General features: G+C 42.1%; 1 protein-coding gene and 1 long non-coding RNA gene across 2 annotated transcripts in view; both read left to right on the plus strand.

The window, feature by feature from the left end:
- The first annotated feature begins 5,135 nt into the window (after positions 1-5,135).
- The window catches only part of TMEM132B (transmembrane protein 132B), a 1,045,283-nt gene continuing 1,023,946 nt past the window's right edge, over positions 5,136-26,472 (plus strand). The window contains exon 1 of the mRNA XM_069756039.1: positions 5,136-5,755. Within this exon, the coding sequence (XP_069612140.1) occupies positions 5,689-5,755 (67 nt within the window). The 5' untranslated portion in view covers positions 5,136-5,688. The remainder of the gene's footprint in view (positions 5,756-26,472) is intronic.
- Positions 11,784-18,281, plus strand: LOC138668630 (uncharacterized). Its single transcript, XR_011319191.1, has 3 exons — positions 11,784-11,962; positions 12,508-12,629; positions 16,167-18,281. It is a non-coding gene; the product is annotated as an uncharacterized lncRNA (long non-coding RNA).

Here is a 26,472-nt window from a genome sequence, read left to right on the forward strand (position 1 = left end):
CACCTTTGTATTGCCAGGTGACATCAAGCCTATGGCTTAGCAATGGAGAGGTATCTATATAACACCTCTCCATTACTAATCCTATAGTTGTATGGTAAATAAAGACACAGCCAGAAAAAGGGTTTTATTTATTTAAATAATTTAAAAAAACAGCATGGGGACCCTTCTATTCTTGATAACTAGCCTTGCTGAAGGCAGCACAGGCGGCGGGTGAGGAAAACTCTCATCAACTGCTGCTGCACTGTTATTAGTGGCAGCAGGTGTAGGCTGATGGGAGTAACAGTCCCATCAGCCGCTGCCTGCTGTCATTGTTATCTCTTGACTTCCTTGCACTGATCGCCGGCAAAGCAGGGAGAATGATGAGAGCCTCTTAAGAACCCGGCATCGGGGAACAACGGTTACTGTAGCGCTTCTTCCCTGGTGCCCATCCAGGCACCCATGTGGTACTAATGCGGCACATGGTTGTCACACATGTGCCGCAAGTATTACACACATGGACATTGTCATCTCCCATACTGTTTTTTTCCGGCTTTAGTGTGTAAGAGTATGTGCACACAATCAGGAAGTGCTGCATGTTTGACTCTGCATATTTATGTAGCATAAAACCTGCAGCGGCCAGTTGTTACAGCATAGTGGATAGGATTTCTAGAAACCCCATGTCCACATTGCTTGCGTAGTCACCTGTGGATCACCTGGGGACACTGACTTGCGTCTCTTCTCTCAAGACAGCAGCATGTCAGTTTCTCTAGTGAAGATGCAAAAGAAATTACATCAATAGAAATGTACTGAAAGCAGTAAATCTGCATGGTTCAGTCAACACGTGCGGATTTACCTGTGTTCAATAGAAGCCAGTGCTTTGGAGTACACCCACAGAGGCTGTTTTCAGAGTACCCCCAACAAGGCTGTTTGCAGAGTACATTCAAAGAGGCTATTTTCAAAGTGCCTTCAACAAAACTAATTTGCAGATTACCCCCACAGAGGCTGTGGGGTCCTGTCCCTATGCTTGTCAGAGCAGAATGGCGGTGCCACCCATGATCTGGCAGTTATACAGGCCGGGTCACATGGTGAGCCGGCCAATCACTGCCTTGCCAATGCTCGGTATATTTGTGATGGCTGCAGATGTGGCCACAGCCGAAAAGCTTGTTGATTGGCTGTGTTGCAGCATTTTAACAAGCGTTATGCATCATCTAAACTCTGAACACTAAATCGGACTTCCATGAGATGTCTGTGTTCCGGTTCGCTCATCCCTACTAAAGACGTCACTTGTAAGTCACTGTATTACATGTACACGCTCACTACATACTATATACAGAGCTCCTGTGTATTATATCACTGGTGATCCCTTTATTACCTGTTCACTAATGCTATATACAGAGCTCTTGTGTATAATGTCACTGGTGAGTCACTGAATTACCTGTACACTTACATAATACATTGTATACTGTGTATAAAGTCACTGGTGATCACTTTATTACCTGTACACTGACGCTATACACAGAGCTCCTGCGTATAATGTCCCTGGTGAGCACTGTATTACCAACTAACACTGTACAGCTCTGGAAAAAATTAAGAGACCACTGTAGAATGTTCAGTTTGTCTGATTTTTCTCTTTATAGGTATTTTTTGAGTAAAATGCAAATTGTTCTTTTAGTCTATAAACTTCTGGCAACATGTCTCCGAATTTCCAAGCAATACATTTTGTTTTCTTTTCCTGAAAAGGAGAAATGGTCAAAATTAAAAAAACAACAACACTGCTTTCAGACCTCAAATAATGCAAAGAAAACAAGTCCATAATCATTTAGAAGCAACAATACTAATGTTTTAACTTAGAAAGAGTTCAGAAATCAATATTTTGTGGAATAACCATGGTTTTTAACCACAACTTTCATGCGTCTTGGCATGCTTTCCATCAGTCTTTCACACTGCTTCTGATGCAAAAATTTAAGCATTTCTTTTTTGTTTGATGGCTTGTGACTATCCATCATCCTCTTGATTTCATTCTAGAGGTTTTCAATGGGGTTCAGGTCTGGAGATTGGGCTGCCCATGACAGGGTTTTGACGTGGTGGTCTCTTAATTTTTGCCAGAGCTGTATATATAGCTCGTGTATAATGTCACTTGTGATCACTGAACTACCTGTATACCATATACACAGGAGCTCTGTATATAGTGTCAGTGTACAGGTAATACAGGGGATCACCAGTGTCATTATACATGGGATCTCTGTATATCTGGCAAAAATTAAAAAACCCTGTCATGGGCAGAACAATCTCCAAGCCTGAACCCCATTGAAAACCTCTGGAATGTAATCAAGTGGATAATGGATAGTCACAAGCCATCAAACAAAGAAGAACTGCTTAAATTTTTGCACCAGAAGCAGTATGAAAGACTGGTAGAAAGCATGCCAAGAATCATGAAAGCTCTGGTTAAAAATCATGGTTATTACACAAAATATTGATTTCTGAACTCTTCTTGAGTTAAATATTAGTACTGTTGTTTCTAAATAGTGATGAACTTGTTTTCTTTGCATTATTTGAGGTCTGAAAGCACTGTTTTTTTTTATTTTGACCATTTCTCCTTTTCAGACAAAAACCCCAAATGCATTGTTTAGAAATTCAGAGACATGCCGAAGTTTATAAAGAACAATTTACATTTTACTCAAAAGTATACCTATAAAGAGAAAAACCATAGAAACTGAACATTTTGCAGTGGTCTCTTAATTTTTACCAGAGCTCTAGAGTGTCAGTGTACAGGTAATACAGTGATCACCGGTGACATTATACACAAGAGCTCTGTATATAGTGTCAGTGTATGTGTTATTGTATAGTGTATAGTGTCAGTGTTATGGAACTAGTGTACAGGTAATACATTAGTCATCAGTGATGTTATATACTGGAGATCTGTATATAGTGTCAGTGTACAGGTAATACAGTGATCACCGGTGACATTATACACAAGAGCTCTGTATATAGTGTCAGTGTACTGGTAATACAGTAGTCATGAGTGATATTATATACTGGAGATCTGTATTTAGTGTCAGTGTACAGGTAATACAGTGATCACTGGTGACATTATATACTGGAAATCTGTATATAGTGTCAGTATAAAGGTAATACAGTGATCACCAGTGACATTATAAACTGGAGATCTATATATAGTATCAGTGTACAGATAAAATAAAGATCACCAGAGACATTATACACAGGAGATATTGTGTCAGTGTACAGGTAATACAGTGATCAACAGTGACATAATACACAGGAGCTCTATATACATTATATACTGCCAGTGTACAGGTAATACAGTGATCATCAGTACCATTATACACAGAAGCTCTGTATATTGTGTCAGTGTACAGGTAATACAGTGATCATCAGTGATAGCATACACAGTAGCTCTGTACATATGTAATGTCACTAGTGATCACTGAATTACCTGTACATTATATACAGAGCTCCTGTGCATAATGCCATTGGTGATCACTTTCTTATCTGTAAACTGATACTATATACAGAGCTGCTGTGTATAATGTCACCAGTAGTAATATTAGTACTATTAGTATTGTAGTCTTTATTCATGATCATTATGATAGTATTATTCGGTCACTATGTGGTGGTAATATGTGATCTAGTTATGTTGTGGCGGTATTTGTCTCTTGTATGTGGTATTATTCGGTCACCAGGTAGTGGTAATATGTGGTCTGGTCATGGTGTGGCAGTATTTCACTCTTGTATGTGGTATTATTGGCACTTGCTTTAATGGAGTGTGTTTTGTAAAGAGGTCATTTGTTCTCTCTGATATCAATAACGGGAAGATTCTTTATTTCCTATAGAGATTGAATACTTGGACATTTAACCCCTCCCTTTCTTGTGACTAGTACACAGTATCAAATATGCACTGACAGAGGTTCTCCAATAAGAACAAGTAATCACCGATAAGCGATGTTATTGATTGGTGGGGGTCCCACTGCTGGGTCCTGTGCCAATGGGCAGAATATGCAACTTTTTTCCCTATTTGTATGGAGTGGCTTAGTCTACTCCACCACTGATCCATTCATTCCCCAAGTGTCTGCATGCTGCACTTAGTTTTTCCTGGAAGCTCCAAAGAGGATGAATGAAGCTGTGGTCAGACATCCGAACTGCAACTCTATTTTAAAGTGGAGATTAAAGTGCCCTATCAGGGATAAAAGTTCCCCATTCTTCTGATCGGTGCGGTTTCCGATGGTCGGATTCCACTGATCAATAAGTTATCACCTACCTAACCTCTGGTTTGGTGATAACTTATTTTCATCAAAGAACCCCTTTAATGTAAACTACCATAATTATACATCCACGTTATGGTGGCGCACAGCAGATGAACAGGAGCCTCCTGTGTTTTACAGTCGGCGCTCCACCATAAGAGGGATAATGGCCATGGCTGCCAACTGTCCAGAAATTCCAGGACAGCCTGTAAAAATAGGACACAATTTTCCCTGTCTGTAAAAAAAACAATGTAAGGCTTCTGTGAATTTTTTTTAAAACTTATACAGATTGTTATGAATGTAATTATCATCATTTTACAGTTTACAGTGATGTCTTTATATCAGAATTCTTGGCATGGATCACTTATATTCATAATGATTTGTCATGGTTTTCCAATGTGACCCGTAATAATATTGTTTGACTGTGATTTTTTGGATTAGCTGTCCAGAAAAAAATGAAAAGTCAAGTTGGGAACCCTGATAACGGCTTGCAGGTATTTGCATACAGCTGTAGGGTGGGCTCCTAGAGTCCATTCCTCCTGTGGCCCCCTGGCTCTGGGACAGGCTGGTCACAGCTGTATTTTGTCTGGGAATCTTGGGTCTTGCGTCTCCGGTGGTCCTCCAAGGGTGAAATACGCCGCTTTCCTTGCCCAGCTTGATGCCTGATAACACCTTCGACTGTTAGTGAATTGTGTCTTTTTCTTTTCCGGCTTTTTGTGAGTTTTTTCCTGTAAATACATTATTCTCATTACTTGATTATCAATAAATACAATTGATAGGACCTGAATAAGAAGCAGCCTCAGCACCTCAGGATCTGGGAGCAGTGTCATTAGTCCCACACTATTGGGAAGCCTGCCCTTCACTATCACACAATGTTCCATGCCCTCCAGAGAAACTGCCATTTGTCACCCAGAGAGTATAATAAAGAGTGGCTTCTCTGCATTCGCAGCAGCTCTCGCCATTAACCTCCTCCTGGCCATGCTGTACAGTAACTAGCCCAAACTGTATCCATGTGGTGGGTATGGAGAGATGCACGCAGCCACCACTGCCACTCCGTGCCCACTCCCCGCAGCCCCCACTGCTCCTGCTAGTGGATCACACAAGCTGCCAATCCCGTGCCCACGCCCACTCTCACACTGAAGGAGTAGCACGGGAGTCCTCCTGGCCATTGCTCTGTCACTGGTGGGGCTGGGAAGATGCAGCAGGCAGGAGGGGAAGCCTCTCACTACAGCCCAGGTCGGGGTCCTGCACAGGGCTAGCCTAGCCATGGATATTACCACTCTGCTGTGCTAGGTGCCAGGAAAGTTGTTGTCAGCAGCAGCCTCTCCTTTCTCTCTCTGACATGCGGGCAGCCAGCATCTCTACAGGTGGCACTGCCAGGGGGCACTTCTAGAGCAATCACCACCAGGATATGCCCTTGGTTTGCTAAGCTCTGCTTGGGACCCCAAAGATGCCAGCTGGGATAGTGGCCATGCTCTGTGCCCTGCACCTGCTCTCGCTTGCTCTGCTCTGGAAAGGTCAGTGAAAGTTTCCTTCTTCTTCTCCTCTTCCTCCTCCTCCTCCTCCTTTCTCCAGTCTGCTGCTCCTTATCCTTGTCAGATGTGGGGAAGTGACAGGCGTGCAGCAGCCCCCGGGGTTTAATGGAAAAGTGCTGAAGAGAAGCAGCTCAGGGAGAAACTGAGGATGGTGAGGTGCCCATTTAACTCTTCAGTGCCCTCTGACCAGCTGAGCTGTGCACTCCCAACACACAGAACATGTGCTCCAAGGGAAGAACAGGCTGCTCACTACTGATAGGAAGAGGCAGCCAGCAGACATTTCACTTGGGCACAATAATTGCCTTAATCAGCTCACAGAGCAAAGCCACACACATCCACTGAAGTTATAGAATTCCCAATAAAGCCTGGGCACAACATAGGGCACATCTGCAAGGGTGATCTAATGATGCACGCTATACTGGCAAATAGTAGACAATGGCCACATCTAAGATCCCAGAATCACCCAAGATCATCCTCAGCCCCTGTTCACACAAGCACAGGAGATTTAGAGACTAGGAGCAGAGGAAAGTTGTATTACTTGGCAGCACATGTGCCAGCTACCTTCTACTATGACCCCAGGGGAGCAGTCCACTGATCAGCACCCCAGCTCTGCTACATCCCCAGTGCCGCCAGACCCCAGGAATATGCTGCACTAGCTGCCGAGACCCTCATCGCAGGACTTGTCACCTTAGCAATAGGTCAAGTCATCTCAGCCATTATTCTCTATCCTATAAGAAAGCCTCCATTGTAAATGAATGAGCATTTCTTGATTAATGTGTGATATCATCCTGCATTTTTCTACCTTTCCTGGATCATCAGTCTCTAGTGACATATATTATTCTAAGACTGAACTTAGGTAGCACTAAGTGGTGCCACCACCTTACTATTCCTGGCAGTGCTGGAATGAAGAGTGATGGCCATACGGTAGGCACTGTATAGACGTATATTCTTCAGCGACTGCCGACCATGGGGGCGATGATTGGGGCACATCTTTATTTGTTGTGGCAATGGCTGCAATGATTTCTGTGGTTGTGCAACCAATCAGTACAGTAGGATGAAAACATAAAAGTCTGCAGTGGCAATCCTTGTAAAGTGTCATAAATGTAATAATCTGCTGGTATCTTGGATGGTCCAGCAGTATCCAGCTACACGTTAGATCCAGATCCAAGCTTTGAGTGTAAGCTGTGGGATTGTGCTGGGGGTTCGGAGACACGTCCCCTTCATTCACTCACCGCCACTTTGAAGTTTCCCACCTGGGACACAATGAAGCATGCCAACCTCTGCACACCTATTACTGTACCCCAAGCTAAGGCCATCATCAGCTTGGTGGACCATGGGCATGTCATAAGTGGACAAATCACTCACTTGTATGTAATTGGTATGTGTTATACCCTTTTGTGTGCCTGGCAGCTGGGCACAGTTGGTAAGAGTTACTGTGAATGGGCCCTTATTGCTCTGCCAACAGATTCACCATCTTGAGGCTACATTATGACAGCACAATACGGCCTTTTGGTTTCGGAAATGACAAGCTCAATAGAAGCATGCCGTGATTCATTAGTTTGTTGGGGACAGTGATATTATAGTGGGCAAACAGATCTGGACCATTTCAGTGGTCCCAGACCTGTAATCGCCATTTACGTGGACTAATCGCCTTACATTGCTGTATTTGTAGCCTTATATGTAGAATATTAGTGAAATAAATGCTGTGTGATAAGTAGGCTACGTTCCAAAGTGACAGTCGGACGTGCCCTGTATAAATGGGGAGGCTGTGGACACACATGGCGGAGCAGACCCCAACACAAATACTGCCGTGAAGCCGGATAATTTTCAGATCTTTTTTGCCATTGCTCATGACTAGTTAACTGCATTTAAATATATTTAATGCTGTCACATTCTTATCTGCCATTGTGCTGTATACAGACTGTTCTCAGTCCATGTCCCCTGCAGGGGTCACAAGCTAATTTCTGGCTACAAAGCCAGTTCATCTAAACCTGGTTTATGAAATGAATTAGAGAACAAACATTATTAGTTATTTAATATGCTCGCTTATGTAATGCCAACATGTTCCACAGCACCTTACAGACATGTCCCCATTGGGGCTCACAATCTAGATTCCCTATCAGTATGTCTTTGGAATGTGGGAGGAAACCGGAGAACCTGGAGGAAACCCACGCAAACACGGGGAGAACATACAAACTCCTTCCAGATGTTGTCCTATGTAAATATATGAAGAACACATAATGTGTCATTGCCTTGGCTGGATCCAAACCCAGACCTGATGCGCCATAAGATTGGGGGGTTTTGTGACCTCAGATACACCTCTATTGGATACATTTACTGTGAAACTTCTCTGGTGCTTGGTTTAAAGGTGCTGATTTCAGTCATTTCTGAAGCAAACCAGTACAAGGAGTTCTCATAAATCTTCAGCCATTTGTCTTATAGTAACAAGTATTAGTCTTGTTCTTCACCTTGACTTGCTGAGAAATTAGATCTGTGGGTGTTAAAAGTGACATCTGTGGACGTAGGGTGCCTCACACTTCTCGCTCTCTCCTTGCCTCCTCCCAACTTTGCCTTCTCATCCTTCTTCATGAGTTCCTCCCCTTTCCTCTTGGGATTCTTCATCCTCCTGGATGGTCTTCGGCTACCTATTGTCTCCCATGTGAGAGATGTGGGGCGTCTCACTTTATTGAGGCGTCTATTCATAGGTAACGCCAGTTATAACTCTCCAGGGATCCAGCAGGAAGCTTTATTTCCTCTCGTGTTCCTATTCTAGAAATGAGCCCGGGTATCAGACAGGGCTATTGTTATCAGTCTATAAAAAGGCGAGGATAGCTATCTCCAGTGTTTCTATAAAGCCCTGTCCTGATCAAATCAATGGCGATATTTTACTGGCCTCCTCACTTCTGCCAGCCTTTGGAAGATTGACTTCTTGTTTTAATTACATGGGATGATGCATTAAGCAATTAATGACCCTTAGGAAGCAATCCTTGCCATTCTTGCACCACTTACCTTGTGTTGTAAGTGTGGCGTTGAGTGAATCGGAAAGAATCATGAAGAAACTAATGTAATGTTAGATGCAGATAGTGGCTCCGTTATTTCTCAGTTCAGCAGGTCATGCTTGGATTTGTAGTCGCACAAAAGCTGGCGTGATAAAGGCTTCTTGAGTTTGACATAATGCTCTTCTAATAGTTTCCTGTCTTCTTATGTTTCATCTTTCTATTGATAAATATTTTACACACAAACATATATTATATATAAATATATATAGTGCGATGTATACATCATCCTGTCGTAAAGGATAGACACATATTACACACAAACGCATATGTATACGCACATAATACACAGACGCACACACATATATATGTGATTTTGCTTATATAGCTATATTTAAGTGTATATATGTATTTAATTTACATATAATTACCTATATATTTATTTTTGTTTATATATATGCATATTTATTTACGTAAATACATATTTAATTTTTTATATATATTTGTCACATGTAAATATATATAATAACATAAATATATTTAAACAAATAAATATGTATATATATATGTGTGTGTGTGTATGTATATATATATATATAAATAAAACAAACTTGATAGGTTATTAAATAGATGAACCATGTCTCTCGTTTTCCAATCTGCAAAGAAAACGGAAAGAAAGTAGCATGTCCCTGATATCCATCACTCATGATTACATTAGAGATCTGTGCCTGTCAGAAGACAGATGATGGTTTGGTGATGGGTGACTGGATCTCGCTCATAAAGGGATTTCCTAATCAAATTACTGTACACTTTATTTTAATCCTAGAAAGTATTGCTTTCGCCTCATTGTTTTGGACTAATAGAAAAGAGATGTTCTGCCTCCCATGATGATTGTCATGTTAGAGAAGGTTTTCGGTCGCGCCTGTAATGTCAATTTCATAAAACAGAGGAGGATATTGAAGTCAAATAGGGCAAAATAAATGAGATTGAGGCGCACATCCCAACATAATTCCAGATCTATTCAGTGAAAAGGACAAGATCAATTTACATAAGGAGTTCATTTCCATGTGCGCAGCAGAGTCATCTGTCTAAGATGCCTTCTTGAATGGTGAGTATGGGGTGCGCTGCAGACCGGCGTTGTGCCTGCACAGAGATGGCACAGGGAAGATTTTAGGATCTGAATACTAACCAAATATTGATTTGCTTACTAAACTGGAGTAACCGTGGATAAATGATCACATTTTCAGTGGCTCAGGCTGAATATAGGAGACAGTGACTGATCCCTATACAGTGCTAAGGAACGTGTTTCCACTATAGTAAGTACGGTTTTTTAAACGAATAAGTAAAAATTATAAATGCAATAGTCTTGGTATTTCCTTAAAAGGTAAAGTCATTTATCATCTGTCTGCAGGATAGGTCTGTTGGTCCCATGGAAGTTAATGGAGTAATGGGCATCGATGCGTAGTAGCGCTCCATTCACAAAGGGGACTTTGTAACCCCTATTCTAGGGTCTATTTTCAGGTTGGTGGTGAGTTCTGAAGTGATCATTGCTGGTTATAAATATATTATGTGTGACTATCTCTTTGATTCTTCCTTACAATGAGAAGAAAAATCTAATTGGTGTAATTGAATCGGTGTAAGGCTGCCGTCCACTATCAGTATTTGGTCAGTATTTTACATCAGTATTTGTAAGCCAAAACCAGCACTGGGTGATAAATGCAGAAGGGGTGCATATGTTTCTATTATACTTTTCCTCTAATTGTTCCACTCCTGGTTTTGGCTTACAAATACTGATGTAAAATATTGACCAAATACTAAGCGTGTGATGTCAGCCTAAGAATCCCTAAGGCTAGTTTCACATTTGCGTTTAAAAACGCAGCGTTTTAAATGCAAACGCAGGTAGTGAACGCATGCGTTTTTGCATGTGGTAAAAAAATGCGGCGTTTTGACGCGTTTACATGCGTTTTTCCGGCGTTTGCATTTTTGAAACGCAAGATGAGAAGTGTGTGACAGCTGCCAATCATCAAAATCAACTAGAAAACCCACTATAAACAGAAATAGCTAGGGTTAGGGTTAGGATCCCTAGAGTTAGGGTTAGGGTTAGGATCCCTAGGGTTAGGGTTATGGTTAGGATCCCTAGGGTTAGGGTTAGGGTTAGGATCCCTAGGGTTAGGGTTGGGGTTAGGATCCCTTTAGGGTTAGGGTTAAGGTTGGGGGGTGGCTTATCAGTGTGTATTCTTGTGTTTTTCCATTGAAACGCATGCGTTTAAAAATGCAAGCAAACGCATTTGCTTAAAAACGCATGCGTTTACATAGACAGCATGCGTTTTTTTTGCGGCAAAAAAACGCCTCTAGAAATTACTACATGTTGCATTTCCGCAACAAAACGCAAGCATAGAAACGACGCATGCGTCGTCAAAACGCGGCAAAAAGCATGCAAAAAAACGCATGCGTTTTTAATGTTAAGTATAGAAAAAAAAATGCATGCTTTTTTTGCGCTAAAACGCAGCGGCAAAAAACGCAAATGTGAAACCAGCCTAACACACTCGCGACGCCATGTATTCCAGCTACATCTGATTCTCATTTTTCATCATAAAACAATCCCTATGTGGATTTTGCAGCAGATTTTGCAGCAGATTACCAGCGTATTGCATCCGTGCAATGTTGAAATCTACGGTATTTTCATGGGCGAATGAGCATGTTGCGCAGAATTAAAGATCCACCGCTTGCTCTTCTTTTCCACCTAGAAAATGTCCTCAGCATGTAGAGAAGATTTCTATAATTTACTCATTTGCTTTGTACTGTAATCAACTGGGGACATTACCTGTGCAAAATTGCAACAAATCCGCCATGTGTGAATTCCCCCTTATGTTCAAGTGTGAAGGAGCAAGTGTCCATCCTAGAGGGCTCCAACGCCGACTTTCCTTCATTTGTATCCCTCTCTGCTGATGAAGACATTATTCTCTTCCCTGTGAACACTGGATTCATTTGTTTTTGTGTCCTATTCTTTTCAGTGCTTAATCCTTTCCGTGCCAGAAGTGACAAGAGAGCATTGAATTGCGTCATTAGCACGTAGAGGAACATGACACGTTATTGGTGGAGTAAGGGATGGACAGATAATCGGAACACGCCACTGCATCTGGGACATGTTACATTCATTTACAAGGGGACTGAACATGGCCGGATATGCTGTGTAAGCAATACAGAAATATTAACCTTGGTTAGGTGGCACCATAATAATGACACAACCCCTGTGGCAGAGTTTTTGGGGTACTTTGCTTTCCGCACGGCATTTTGCCCAGCTCTGGTGTGTGTAAGAGTTTGGCAGTGACGCCAGGCCATTGCTTTGTTGGCATCTTTGCATGTTCCTTGGCTTCCGTCCTCACTGGCAGCTGTGCAGCTGTCTCTGTTATGTGAAGGCAACGAAGGGTCAATGTGCTCCTGTCCCTGATGAGCCGTGTTTTCTTCTCTGGTACTGTCTTTTCTGTCTGTCACTTAAGAGGAAGGATCAGAAGTATCATAGAATTCTTCACAAGGGTCATATTTTTACACAATCCTTTCAATGTGGTGTCTTTTTTTTCTTTTCTTAGTTTTTTTTTTTTTTTTTTAAAAACATGTCTTCATACTGTCATGAGGAATGTGTTTTTGTCAGATAATTGTATAACATTTTAGAAGATATTACGTTAACCCTTTGAAGCCACGCTTTTTTCATATTTTGCCTCCGTTCTTCTTTCGCAGCTAAGAAATCTGTAGAAAAGAGGATAAACACCTGAACACCCAGGTTTTCTAACCCAACAAATTTCCATGGAAAAACTGTTATTCAGTAGAAGACCTGGGAATGGATTTTCCTTAGAGTAAAGGTAGACACGTAGAAGTCATAGTTTTGGAAACGAGTGGGAAAACGTTGGTAGCATGTCTGTCTTCAGAACTGATATGTGTTACTCGCCTTTGTTTTTGTGACAGCATGGTTCTACCAGTGTATGATAAAAAATGAAGACAAGATCAGAAAGAGAGGAATAAAACCAACGAGAATTCCCCCTTCCCTCCTGCCACCGTATTGGCATGCTAAGTCATTACCAGGGTGTGCAGCCTCCAATCTTAAGACCGAAGAACAGTGAAAGGCTGTGTCTCCTGAAAAGTGCACATTCCCTCACTGGGTCGTGTATCCCTTAATTCTATTTCATCGTCTGCCAGTGTATTCTCCCATGGCAAACTAAAGCTTTTGCGGTTTAAGAATGAAAATTCAAAGTATTTTTGTGGGAAGGACACAGTTATTTTACTAGAAAATTGTATTCCAAGGGCATAGAGCTTAGCAATTATATCACCTAACACGACGTTACAGTTTTTCCTCGTAAATCTCACCCTTTCCACCTTGTGATGTTCACCAGACCAGATATCCACCTAAGGCTGTCACTTATATGTAGCATTTGGAAAAGCAAGCATTACATTGCGATTTTCCACAAACCAGTTTAACGTTTGATCTTCTTTGCTACCTAACACATTTCTATGTCACAGTCTTCTAAGTTCATATTGAGGAACATTCTTTGGATATACAGTGCCTTGAAAAAGTATTCATACTCTGTGAAGTTTTCCACATTTTCTTCATGTTACACCAAAGAACTTAAGTGGATTTTATTTGATATACCAACGCAAAGTAGTAAGCATTTGTGAAGTGTAAAGAAAATGATACATGGTTTCCTCGTAAATCTGAAAATTGTGATGTGCATTTGTATTCTGCCCACATTGAGCCAATACTTTGTAGGACCTCCTTTGACTGCAAGTACTGCTGCAAGTCTTTTGGGATATGCTCCTATCAGCTTAGGCACATCTTAAGGATGAAATTTTTGCCCATTCTTTGCAAACTAGCTCCACCTCAGTGAGATTGGATGGAGGGGCCTGTGAACAGCAATTTTCAAGTCTTGCCACAGATTTTCAATGCAATTTAGGCCTAGACTGTCACAGGTCCATTCACACAAAATAATATGCTTTAATGTAAACTATTCCATGGTAGCTCTGGCAGTATGTTTAGGGTTGTTGTCCTGCTGGAAGGTGAACCTGCACCCCAGTCTGAAGTTTTCTGCATTCTCTTACAGGTTTTCCTCCAGGATTGCTCTGTATTTAGCTCTAGCCGTCTCCCCATCATCTATAACCAGCTTCCCTGCCCCTGCTGAAGAAAAGCATCTCCACAGAATGATGCTGCCACCACCATGTTTAAAAGTGGGGATGCTGTTTGCAGGGTAATTTGCGGTGTATGTTTTTTTGCCACACATAGCGCTTTTCATTTAGCCCAAAAAGTTCTTCATTGGTCTCTTTTGACCAGAGCACCTTAGTCAACATGTTAGCTGTGTCCCTTACATAGTTTTTTGCAAACTGCAAATGGAACTTCTTATGGCTTGCTTTCAAAATTCGTTTTCTTCTTGCCACTCTTCCATAAAATCTAGACTTGAGGAGTACGCAACTAGTAGTTGTCCTGCAGTCAAATTCTCCCACCGCTTCTCTTGGCTGTTTAGCTCTACGTGCTTTGGATGTCAGTTTAGGGGCACGGCAATGTCATTGTAGGCTTGCAATTGTGCCATACTCATTCCATTTTGGAAGATGGATTGAAGCGTGCTCCATGAGATATTTTTTAATAACCTAACCCTTCTTTACTCTTTATCCCTGATATGTCCAGTGTGTTCCTTTGTTTTTATATTCCTTTGTTTTCATGATACTGTTTGATCTCTAATGTTCTCAACAAACCTCTGAGTCTTTCACATAGCAGCTGTAGTTATACTGAGAATAAATTACACACAAGTGGGTGGACTCGATTTACTAGTGTGACTTCTGGAGGCAATTGGTCACTCAGGATTTTATTTAGGGGTATGAAATTGCAGGGGGCTGAATACAAATGCACATCACAATTTTCAGATTTACATTTTTAAAATATTTAGAAAACCATGCATCATTTCCTTTATACTTCACAAATACTTGCTACGTTGTGGTGGTCTAGCACATCCAATCCCAATAAATGTATTTCAGTATGAGTGTGTAACTTTCCAAAATGTGGAAAAGTGCGTGGGATATGAATAATTTTTCAAGGCAGTGTACTATACTGTCCTACCTCTCTCTGCTCAGCCCATACCTCAGGTTAGTTGGTAGTCTGTGACTTCAGTCTGTCCTTCTGGTGATTTGTGGTTCAGTACTTAACAACTAATGTCCTAACTGTAGGATTAGTCATCGATATGAGACTGATAGGGTCTAAAGGTACCTTCACACATAACGATATTGTTAACTATATAGTTGCTTTTTGTGACGTAGCAACGATATCGTTAATAAAATCGTTATGTGTGACAGCGACCAACGATCAGGCCCCTGCTGGGAGATCGTTGGTCGCTGAAGAAAGTCCAGAACTTTATTTCGTCGCTGGATCTCCCGTGGACATCGCTGGATCGGCGTGTGTGACACCGATCCAGCGATGTCTTCACTGGTAACCAGGGTAAACATCGGGTAACTAAGCGCAGGGCCGCGCTTAGTAACCCGATGTTTACCCTGGTTACCTTCCTAAAAGTAAAAAAAACAAACACTACATACTTACCTAACGCTGTCTGTCCTCCAGCGCTGTGCTCTGCACTCCTCCTGCACTGGCTGTGAGCGTCGGTCAGCCGGAAAGCAGAGCGGTGACGTCACCGCTCTGCTTTCCGGCCGCTGTGCTCACACAGACAGTACAGGAGGAGTGCAGAGCACAGCGCTGGAGGACAGACAGCGTTAGGTAAGTATGTACTGTTTGTTTTTTTTACTTTTAGGAAGGTAACCAGGGTAAACATCGGGTTACTAAGCGCGGCCCTGCGCTTAGTTACCCGATGTTTACCCTGGTTACCGGCATCGTTGGTCGCTGGAGAGCTCTCCAGTGACCAAACAGCGACGCTGCAGCGATCCGGATCGTTGTCGGTATCGCTGCAGCGTCGCTTAATGTGAAGGGGCCTTAACACCCAGAACTCCCACCGATGACTGCAGGATATCTCATCAATTTGAGATTGGTGGGTGTCCAACACCTGGTTCCCACCCCAATCAGCTAATCTGCTCTGTTAGTGACTAGATAATGACACACAACCCTGTACATTGCTTAGTTGCCGCTGCAGTTTTATTTATCAATTAGACTTCTATAGACAGACTGTGAGCCAGCTGAAAATCATTACCGTCAAACACCCTATGACAGCTGATGAGCTAACATAGAATCTGCTGGGAATTTTCGCTGGATCACAATATTTATAGACTTGTTTTTGAACCCCAAAGTTTATATAAGTTACATTATAGTCTTGACCCTGAGGGTTGAGCGACTTCGCTGACTAGAGTACCCATAGATTAAGTTGGGGAGCATTCATTAATTTACTTCTATTTTTGCTTTTCCTAATTTTTAGACCAGATGAGAGAAGAAGAATCAATGGAGGATGACGGCACAAACAAAGATTGCGTAGTTGTAATGATCTTGTGTCGGGATATGCACTGAAAGATGGCAATTTATGTACAATCAGATTGACTTCACTTAGAGCAGACAAAATGTCAGTAAAATAGCCGTTGTGTGACCTTTATTATTGTAGGAAGGAATAAGATGAACTGGTTAAACAGAGATGGAGTTATTCATTTGTACTGACAAGGAGACCCATGGATAATATTTTACCAGAACGAATATTGACCAAGGAAATTGCCCTTCTCCTTGCCAAAGATTGCATTTTACTACTTAAAAAAAGACAACATAGCACGTTATGCAAAATTGGCTTTAGCTATCATTGTGCAATTTACTTGCTCCTCAGAGCATTGAGGCATAAAACTGAGGCCTGTTTTACCCATAAAAATACCTACATGTAATCAAATATTAAATAAAGGGTCATATACATAAAAGACATATACATACTATACATAAAGGCTCAAACATAGATCAGTTTCTTAGAGGGAATCTATAACTAGATTTTTGCCACCCAATCTGAGAATAGCATGATGTAGAGACAAAGACCCTGATTTAATCGATGTGCCAGTTACTGGGATGCTTGCTGTAAGTTTGATAAGATCACTGTTTTATCAACAGGACATTATCACTAGAGGACTAGTAAACCTGCTCCTATGTTGTCTTCCATGTTCATGAGCTATGTATAACCCCGCCCCCACCACTGATTGGCAGCTTTCTGCTTATGCACAGTATACATGGAAACCTGCCAATCAGTGGGCAGGGTTATACAGAGCTCAGCATTCAGAGCCTTGTAGATCTGAAACACATAATAGTGATTTTATAAAAAATACAGCATGCAGCTCAGTAAGTGACACATAACCATAATCAGGTTCTCTGCCATGCATGCAGGTTTTAGATGGAGTAGCAAGAACCTGATGAGAAATTCCCTTTAAAATACAGATCTCAACACTGAAATGTTCATTTTCAAGACCAAGAAGGAAAAGTTGTGAAGTTGTGAAAATGTCAGGATCGACAGACATGTTAATTATATGCAAATGGCGAAAAAATAGAAACAACATTTTCAAGACAACCTCAATTTATTCTGTATCAAGTACCATGAGCACCATGCACAGAAATACACACACTTATACCTTGGCTGTTATCGATAAGGTTATTAATAGTTATCTGAGGAATGTACTGCCACGCTGAATGCCGTTGGGCACAGAAATCATCAAGATCCGCAGCCAGCAGCTCCCTTTGCAATAGCCGACTAATAATGTCCCAGGCGCGCTCGAAAGGAGACAAGTCAGGAGACGCTGCAGGCCTTGGTAGCACATTTATGCCATGTAGTCTCTGAGAGAAGTACGAGCACCACGCAGTCTTGGGTTGTCATGTTGAAAAACTGCTCCTGGGGCAATGTCTCATTCCCTCGTTAAGGCCTCTTCATGGTGTCATTGGTTGGCAATTGCAAAGAGGGCAGCCAGTAGCAAATCCTGATGATTTACGAGCGCAAGTGCATCAAATGTAGTAAAAAACTCCCCAAACAACCATTAATAACCTAACTGATAACAGTGTGTGTATTTCTGCGCTTGGCATTCATACTCGATATGTGTTTTGAAAATGTTTCCATTTTGTCATCATTTTTATATTAATAACATGTCCATCCATCCTGTGATCTCCTTAAATCCAGGATCTTTCCTTGTTAGTGTTGAAGTTTCAATGCTGAGGAGGATATTTAGGTCCCAAATGGCCAATGGGCTGGTATGTACTCATCTGGGTTATAGATGTGGCAGTGCAGTAATCATTCAATGCAATTACAAACTTACAAGTAAAGTATACAGATGGTACATAGTATGGAAATGTGCCAACTCAACTCCCCAGTGTACTGGGCAGAGAGCAGTGATAAGGCATGCCATGTCAGGCGACATGTTAGCGCCAATGTGAAAGTGGTCAGTTTATTCAAGATGAAGAAGTATCGGTGTGTGGAACATCTCTACAAGCTGGATATTGTGGTGGCACATGTCATAATTAATGTTGTATTCTTCTAATGTCTGAGTACATACGGTAATAAAGATGTTTTATGGATAGCATTAATTTTATACTGTTAATCTTTATATTTTGGTAGTTACAGTATATCTAAGCTAACAATCTCCATTGTAGTAACGCAAAGTTGCTGCAGGTCATAGATCTCTATGTAAGGCATACGCCTGTATGTGAATGACTAACGAGTGACATCCCACGTGCCAACCCGAGGAAGTAGGACAACAAGGAATACGGCTGACCCAATCTGAGAGTAGTCAGAGGAGCTATTCTGGTATAGATACTACAACTGCTACTGTTCACTTATTCTTATTTTCATTTTATTTGGATTCCTAAACCTACTATTACACTGGTAATTATTAATATGTTTACATTAGTGTGTCTAGATACTGTCAGTCAGTTCAGCCGGATGTTTTTTATGTCAGAACATCAGAATGTTTAGTATGATTAACCCCTTCATGACCTTGGGATTTTTCGTTTTTCCGTGTTCGTTTTTCACTCCCCTCCTTCCCAGAGCGATAACTTTTTTATTTTTCCGTCAATTTGGCCATGTGAGGGCTTATTTTTTGCGGGACGAGTTGTACTTTTGAACGACATCATTGGTTTTAGCATGTCGTGTACTAGAAAACGGGAAAAAAATTCCAAGTGCGGTGAAATTGCAAAAAAAGTGCAATCCCACACTTGTTTTTTGTTTGGCTTTTTTGCTAGGTTCACTAAATGCTAAAACTGACCTGACATTATGATTCTCCAGGTCAGTACGAGTTCATAGTGAAGTATATCGTGGCACAGCTGTGTCGGTGCTCAAGAAAGGTTTCCCACACCAGCAATCATATAGTTAGTAAATAACTTGGCACTCAACTTAGTGGATCGTGATAATAAAGAAAAATAATTTTATTACTTGAATAGCAGCCCAGCATAAACGTTTCGGTCAAACATTTAGACCTTCTTCAGTAAACCGACTGCTGGTATAATGGAGAGTATAGGGCACTGATATATGTAGATAGGGTCCTATGGTGGAGTTTTTGCAGGACCTCTAAGATTGAAGCAATTATCCAAGTAAATAGAACGTGTGCGTATTTCCGTTCCAAATAGGCTTGAAAGATAATAAGCTAGTATAAATAACTTAAGAGGTACTGGAATACTGCCAAGAAGCACGGGATATGGAGAAATGTCCAACTGAATGGCCTGGAGTTATATAATCCTGGCCAAAAGGGTGGTACATATAGGCATTCAACTAGCGGCGGACACCGCGTTGATGTTCACCTCCTACCTATCTTATACCGGAACAGATCCTCAGCGCACCTTCCCTATGAGACTTGCCTTTTGAAGCCTTCTTACAAAGCCCTGTGCATTAGATTTTCACCGCGTCTCCGGTACTCTGTGCCTATATGTACCACCCTTTTGGCCAGGATTATATAACTCCAGGCCATTCAGTTGGACATTTCTCCATATCCCGTGCTTCTTGGCAGTATTCCAGTACCTCTTAAGTTATTTATACTAGCTTATTACCTTTCAAGCCTATTTGGAACGGAAATACGCACACGTTCTATTTACTTGGATAATTGCTTCAATCTTAGAGGTCCTGCAAAAACTCCACCATAGGACCCTATCTACATATATCAGTGCCCTATACTCTCCATTATACCAGCAGTCGATTTACTGAAGAAGGTCTAAATGTTTGACCGAAACGTTTATGCTGGGCTGCTATTCAAGTAATAAAATTATTTTTCTTTATTATCACGATCCACTAAGTTGAGTGCCAAGTTATTTACTAACAGTACGAGTTCATAGACACCTAACATGACTAGGTTATTTTTTATCTAAGTGGTGAAAAAAAATTCCAAACTTTGCTTAAAAAAAAAAAAAAAAAAAAAATTGCGCCATTTTCCGATACCCGTAGCGTCTCCATTTTTCGTGATCTGGGGTCGGTTGAGGGCTTATCTTTTGCGTGCCGAGATGACGTTTTTAATGATAGCATTTCGGTGCAGATACATTCTTTTGATCGCCCGTTATTGCATTTTAATGCAATGTCGCGGCGACCAAAAAACGTAGTTCTGGCGTTTTGAATTTTTTTCCCGCTACGCTGTTTAGCGATCAGGTTAATGCTTTTTTTTCAATTGATAGATCGGGCGATTCTGAGCGCGGCGATACCAAATATGCGTAGATTTTATATTTTTTTTATTGATTTATTTTGATTGGGGCGAAAGGGGGGTGATTTAAACTTTTATATATATTTTTTTTTTTTAACACTTTTTTCAACTTTTTTTTTTTACTTTTGCCATGCTTCAATAGCCTCCATGGGAGGCTAGAAGCAGGCACAACGCGATCGGCTCTGCTACATAGCAGCGATCTGCTGATCGCTGCTATGTAGCAGAAATGGAGGTGTGCTGTGAGCGCCGACCACAGGGTGGCGCTCACAGCCACCGGTCATCAGTAACCATAGAGGTCTCAAGGACCTCTATGGTTACAATGGAGACGCATCGCCGACCCCCGATCATGTGACGGGGGTCGGCGATGACGTCATTTCCGGCCGCCCGGCCGGATGCTGTAGTTAAATGCCGCTGTCTGCGTTTGACAGCGGCATTTAACTAGTTAATAGGTGCGGGCAGATCGCGATTCTGCCCGCGCCTATTACGGGCACATGTCAGCTGTTCAAAACAGCTGACATGTCCCGGCTTTGGTGCGGGCTCACCGCGGAGCCCTGCATCAAAGCAGGGGATCTGACCTCGGACGTACTATCCCGTCCGAGGTCAGATAGGGGTTAATGTGCATACAAATTGTGTGTATGCATGCCTATATACAGTATACATAGATCTACACATATACCTATATATCTCTATATACATGTATACCGTAAGTCACGCACGTGATTTATTTCTATCTTGGATCTGTCACATACGATTATACGGGCAGTGGAGTTCCCCATGCAGTTAGATCACATCAGAGAGTATCTGCCGCAAGGCTTATACATAGACTAATTCCCACACTAAAGACTTCATTCATGATCCATTCATGTCACTCAGATCTACATATAAATACGGTTGCCGCAAGAATCTGGCAGCCCAAGTCTAACTTTAAACAATACCACGAGAACTGTTTCTGGAGCAAGGTTACCTGAAATAACCCCATGTAGTTAGATACATTTACAATGTGACTATAGATGGAAGACACAAGGTCCGATATAGAGATTTTCTACCATGGATATCCTTACAGTAAACCGAGTATCGCATACAACACTGTCGTTTTCAACTAAGTGATGAAATCATATAATTCATAGAATAAGCTGGGAGATCGGTTCATAAATCGGATCATAAACCATTATTAATGAGGTAGGCATTTTGAACAGTCTTTTCCAAAACTCACCAGAGGGAAGGGTTGTTACAAAATAAAGTAAGCTATGCTATTTACACCTTACTGTTTGGGGTAACGCTCGGTGCCCGAAACTGATTACATCTCATCTATTCTGTAACACTATGACCAATGATTAACTACAAGGTCAGGTGATTAATGAACTCACTTTTAGTTGAATGACATCCTGTCTTTCAGTCACCAGACCCTGCAGCCAATCAGTGGCCATAGTGGTGAGAGAACAGAATGGATGGGACAATATCACTTCAAGTCCCAATGGGGATTATGCTAGGAGTGTAAGGCGGCCAGGGTGGTAGTCGTGGCAATGGGCTGTGGTGTTCCCACACCCTGGCACCCCACAGATGAAATACAATGTCCCTTCTGCTGCATGTGCAGCATTCACAGCAGTACGCTCACATTTACTGTCAGAGTCCCCTCAGCTTCTGTCACTCCAGCTCCGTTTCCACGAGCTCCACAAAGCATTTCAGAGACAATGTCCTTTTTCAACAGTTCAAATTTACTTAGCAGTTGGGTATCCATCACAAATGCAGCACAGTATACACAGAGTGGCATCTCTCAAGCTCTCCCTGCCTTCTTGGAAACATCTGTTCCTTCTGGCAATCCCTGCCTCACTTCTGGCAATCCCTGCCTCACTTCTGGCAATCCCTGCCTCGCTTCTGGCAGTCCCTGTCTCGTCCTGAAAATCTCTGTCCCGTCCGTGCCTTTAGGCCCACCAGCTTTCTGCCATTCCCCTGGTCCGGCTTCAAGTTATAGGGTACTAGGCTCGCCGTCTCAGCTGCCCCTAGTCACTGCCGTAAGCTTCGGATCCTTCCTCGGAACGGTACTGTCTAAGCTGGTGACCGGCTGCACGAAACTTAGCCTGGGGCCCCATCTTGCCAAAGCAACCTTATCCCCATGGCTGTCAGACTGTCCTCGGTCACTGCTTCATTCTTACCGACTCTAACCAGGAAGTGCCTCCCTATATCCCACTGCTCTATGCTGCACTACTCTATAGCTCCTCCCAACTGGAAAACCCCTAATGCTCACTATACTATTCTATCTAATTCCCTATTTCTCTGGTGCCTCCACTATTCTAATCCCTATATGGCCCTATACAACCTATTCTATCCCGAAGCTTATAAATAGGGCATATCAAATACATACATAGCAATATTACATGAATACATTGGTAAACGACAAGGTACCGTACACAGTCCATGTGAACAGTGCCAAAGAGGCGGAGGCATGTGACGACCTAGGTCACCTCCTTACAGGAGCAGCAGCACTAAAATGGCAGAGTGGTACAGTAAGTAACACTTCTTTACTTAATGACAACCTCTTCCTTTTGGTCTATTTTATTAAAAAAAAGTGGAAAAAAAAACATTTATAGCTAAATAAAATGTTAAACCTATTCTATGGCTTTCTCTTACCAGACAGCAGTGCACTATGGCTCAAATAACAGTTACTGAGTCATTGTGAATATCGTCTGGTTTGGGACCATACTTATCTAGTGCCGCAGACCTTTATGAGAATGCCATCACATTTTAGATCAGAGATTTTTAGAGATGTTGAGAAACCTAATTGCACTTTTCATGACATGTAATGATATTTTTTATTCTACATCATCTTCAGTGGGAACAAATATAATAGGGAACGAAAAACGTTGACAGGCAGAAACAACTAGGATTTTTAATATTCTTTTTTTCAGATTTTGCACAATTTCTTAAAATGAGTACTCTGGAATTATTACCAGAACACTTGCCTTATGTCTGGAGGTATCCCCATCACAGTTTACAATATACACTGAGGAAATATGTAAACGCAACACTTGTGTTTTTTCTCTCAATTTTCTTGAGCTGAACTCAAAGATCTAAGACTTTTTCTATGTACACAAAAGGCCTTTTTTTTCCCTCAAATATTGTTTGCAAATCCGTCCACCTCACAGGTGTTGCATGTCCAGATGCTGACTAGACATCATGATTATTGTATAAGATGCTGATTATACAGCATGATTATTGCACTGATGTGCCTTAGGCTGGCAGTCATCCTCGATCCAGCTGTAGAAGGTCTTTGCGATTAGCTCAAGCACCTTCTTGATTTCTGCATTTCTGTTATGGAGCGATATCCTTCTACCTCTAGGACCCACTAGTTACCTCCACCTTCTGCTGCTAATTGCACACCTGTGCTGTAGATTTAAATGCATTCAGTTGCTGCAGCATGGTGCTGATGTTAGCTCTTACATGTCTCTGTGTAGTTGGAAGTGCTAACAGTCTGTTAGTTCTTTCTCAGAAGACTCGAGGATTGCTGGCATGAAATCTCGTTTGTCTTCTCAAGCGAAGTATTCCCCTCGTTCGTCTACTCTCTGTCTTTAGCTCCCATCACCATAAAGCCCTGATACATGTAGGTGAAACAGAAAAACCAGAACCCTCGGAACAGCCCAGCCAAACCCAACCGGACCAAAACCCCAATCACAACAACCTGACAAAAGCCGGAATCAGGAAGATGGCAGACGAAGGCCAGGAGAGGTATGTCAGTGACTGGAAGAATGATATCATCAGCTCACAGAAACTGACCATGTACCGGAGTCTACAGAGAGACTACAGACTGGCTCCATATCTGGAGAAACTCCCGGACCCCAGAGATTGCAAGATCCTGAGCCGATATAGACTCAGTGCCCACAGTCTAGCCATCGAATGTGGCTGACACAGGCAGAACTACAAGCCCAGGGAGGAAAGACTGTGCCAACACTGTGATCAGGAGGCCATAGAGGACGAAACGCACTTCCTGCTACACTGCTCCAAATACTCAGCAGTGAGGGACACTCACTTCAGGAGACTCTCACATCTCTTCCCGAACTTCATCACCATGAAGGAGGAAGAGAAAATATATATCCTGCTGGGAGAATAAGAGAGAGCAGTGGAGATAGCAGCGCGGTATGTGAGCGAATGTCATAGACTGCGCGAAAGAGAACTATGATGCCATGGACTATAGCCCCCACCCTGGATCTTCCCCCATCCACCTCCCCTATGCCATGGACTATAGCACCTACCCTGGATCTGCCCCCATCCACCTTCCCTACAGCTCCTACCCAACATCCCCACAGTCCCTATCTCTATTGCCTTTATACACTTGCTTTGGCAAAACTGATGTGTATTTAGTCCTGCCAATAAAGCTTCTTTGAATTTTGAATTTTTTTTGAATTAGTTGTAGTGGGAACTGACTAGGACTCCCCATCCCCTCCCTAACCAGGGCCTATCACTAGGGTCAGGCAGGTTCCTGCTCGGCAATAGGTGCAGAACCAATATAGGGATGGTTAGGGTAGACAGGGTGATTTTAGATCTGCCTAGCGGTCTCCACTCCCCACTTCCCTAGTTTTTGGGCTCCTCCTATCTCTCCCAGTTGTTGTGCACTTACTTATTCTTCACCCAGCATGACATTGGCACCATTAAAATGAAAACTATAAAATTTTCAGTTTTACAAAATTAGTGGGTTCTGGGCGTGTCAGAAATCTGGTCAGTATCTGGTGTGACCACAATTTGCCTCACACAGTACAACACTTCTCCTTTGCATAGCGTTTATCAGGTTGTTGAAAGCAGCAAGTGCAGGTGTATGATGATGAGAGTATTCATCAGCCGGCACTGATGAAAACATGACGTGGGGTCCCTTCTATTCTTGATATGAAGCTCAGGCAAAACTTGCAGCTGTGGGCTGCAGCCTTCAGCTGTCAGCATTATCTTGGCTGGTTATGAAAAGTAGAGGGGTCTCCACGACTTGTTTTTAAATTATTTAAATTAATAATTTTCAAAAATGGGGGGTCCCCTTAGTTTTGGACAGCCAGCCAAGCTAAAGCAGACAGCTGAGGGCTGGTATTGTCAGACTAGTAAGGGGCCATGAATCCTAAAAATAGCAGCCTGCAGATGCACCAGAAAAGGTGCATCTATTAGATGCGCTAATTCTGGCACTTTGCCTGGCTCGTCCCATTTGCCCTGGTGCCGTGGCAAGTGGGGCAATATTTGTGGGGTTGATGTCAGCTTCCTAATCTCAGTTGATATCAAACCTAGGGTTAGTAATGGAAAGGCATCTATAAGATACTAACTCCATAATCAAAAGTAAGAAGAACACGCAAAAAAAGTCCTTTAATTGAAATAAATACACTGAAAAACTCCTTTACTTGTAACAAATACTCCCCAACCTCGTTTACCAATTTATTAATGTAAAATAAAAAATAATACAACACCATATTGCTCACCTGTCCAATGTCAATAAATTTGTCTCACGAAGAAGCCAACACTCAGCTACATCTGGATTGCATCGCTGAGCAGTGGCATGATGTGACGAAAAAGCTGTGAATCCAGCAGACACTGAACACTGACCTGAGTTTGAGAAATGCTGCCTGTGACCAGTAGTAACTTCAATGATGTCACTGCAGGTCACTGAAGCTGCGCTCTCAGACTCCGCTTAGTGTCTCCTGGATTCAAAACTGATTGGTGGCATTATGCCACTGTTCAGCCATGCAATCAAGATTTAGTGGAGTATGTCTCTTCATATTTTTAGGCTGGGGAGGGCCAATATCCATGGCCACTTCCCAGTCTGAGAATACCAGACTTGGCTGGTTGATTGGCAGGTTATCAAAAATGGGGGAAACCCCAAGCCATTTTTTAATTATTTCTTTAAATAATTTTTTTTTAAAAATGCAGCCCGCAACTGTCTCCTTTAAGTTAACTGGTTTTCAAAAATGGGGGGACCTCACACCATTTTTTTAAATTATTTAAATACAATTAAATTTTAGTTCATAGCAGCCAGTTCTCATGCTGCGTTGCACCAGTGCCGGACTGATGAATGACTGTGAGTTCAGCACTCAGCACTCTGGTATTCATTAGTCCAGCACTCGA

Source organism: Ranitomeya imitator, chromosome 1, assembly GCF_032444005.1.
Source record: "Ranitomeya imitator isolate aRanImi1 chromosome 1, aRanImi1.pri, whole genome shotgun sequence".
Classification (NCBI taxonomy): Eukaryota; Metazoa; Chordata; class Amphibia; order Anura; family Dendrobatidae; genus Ranitomeya; species Ranitomeya imitator.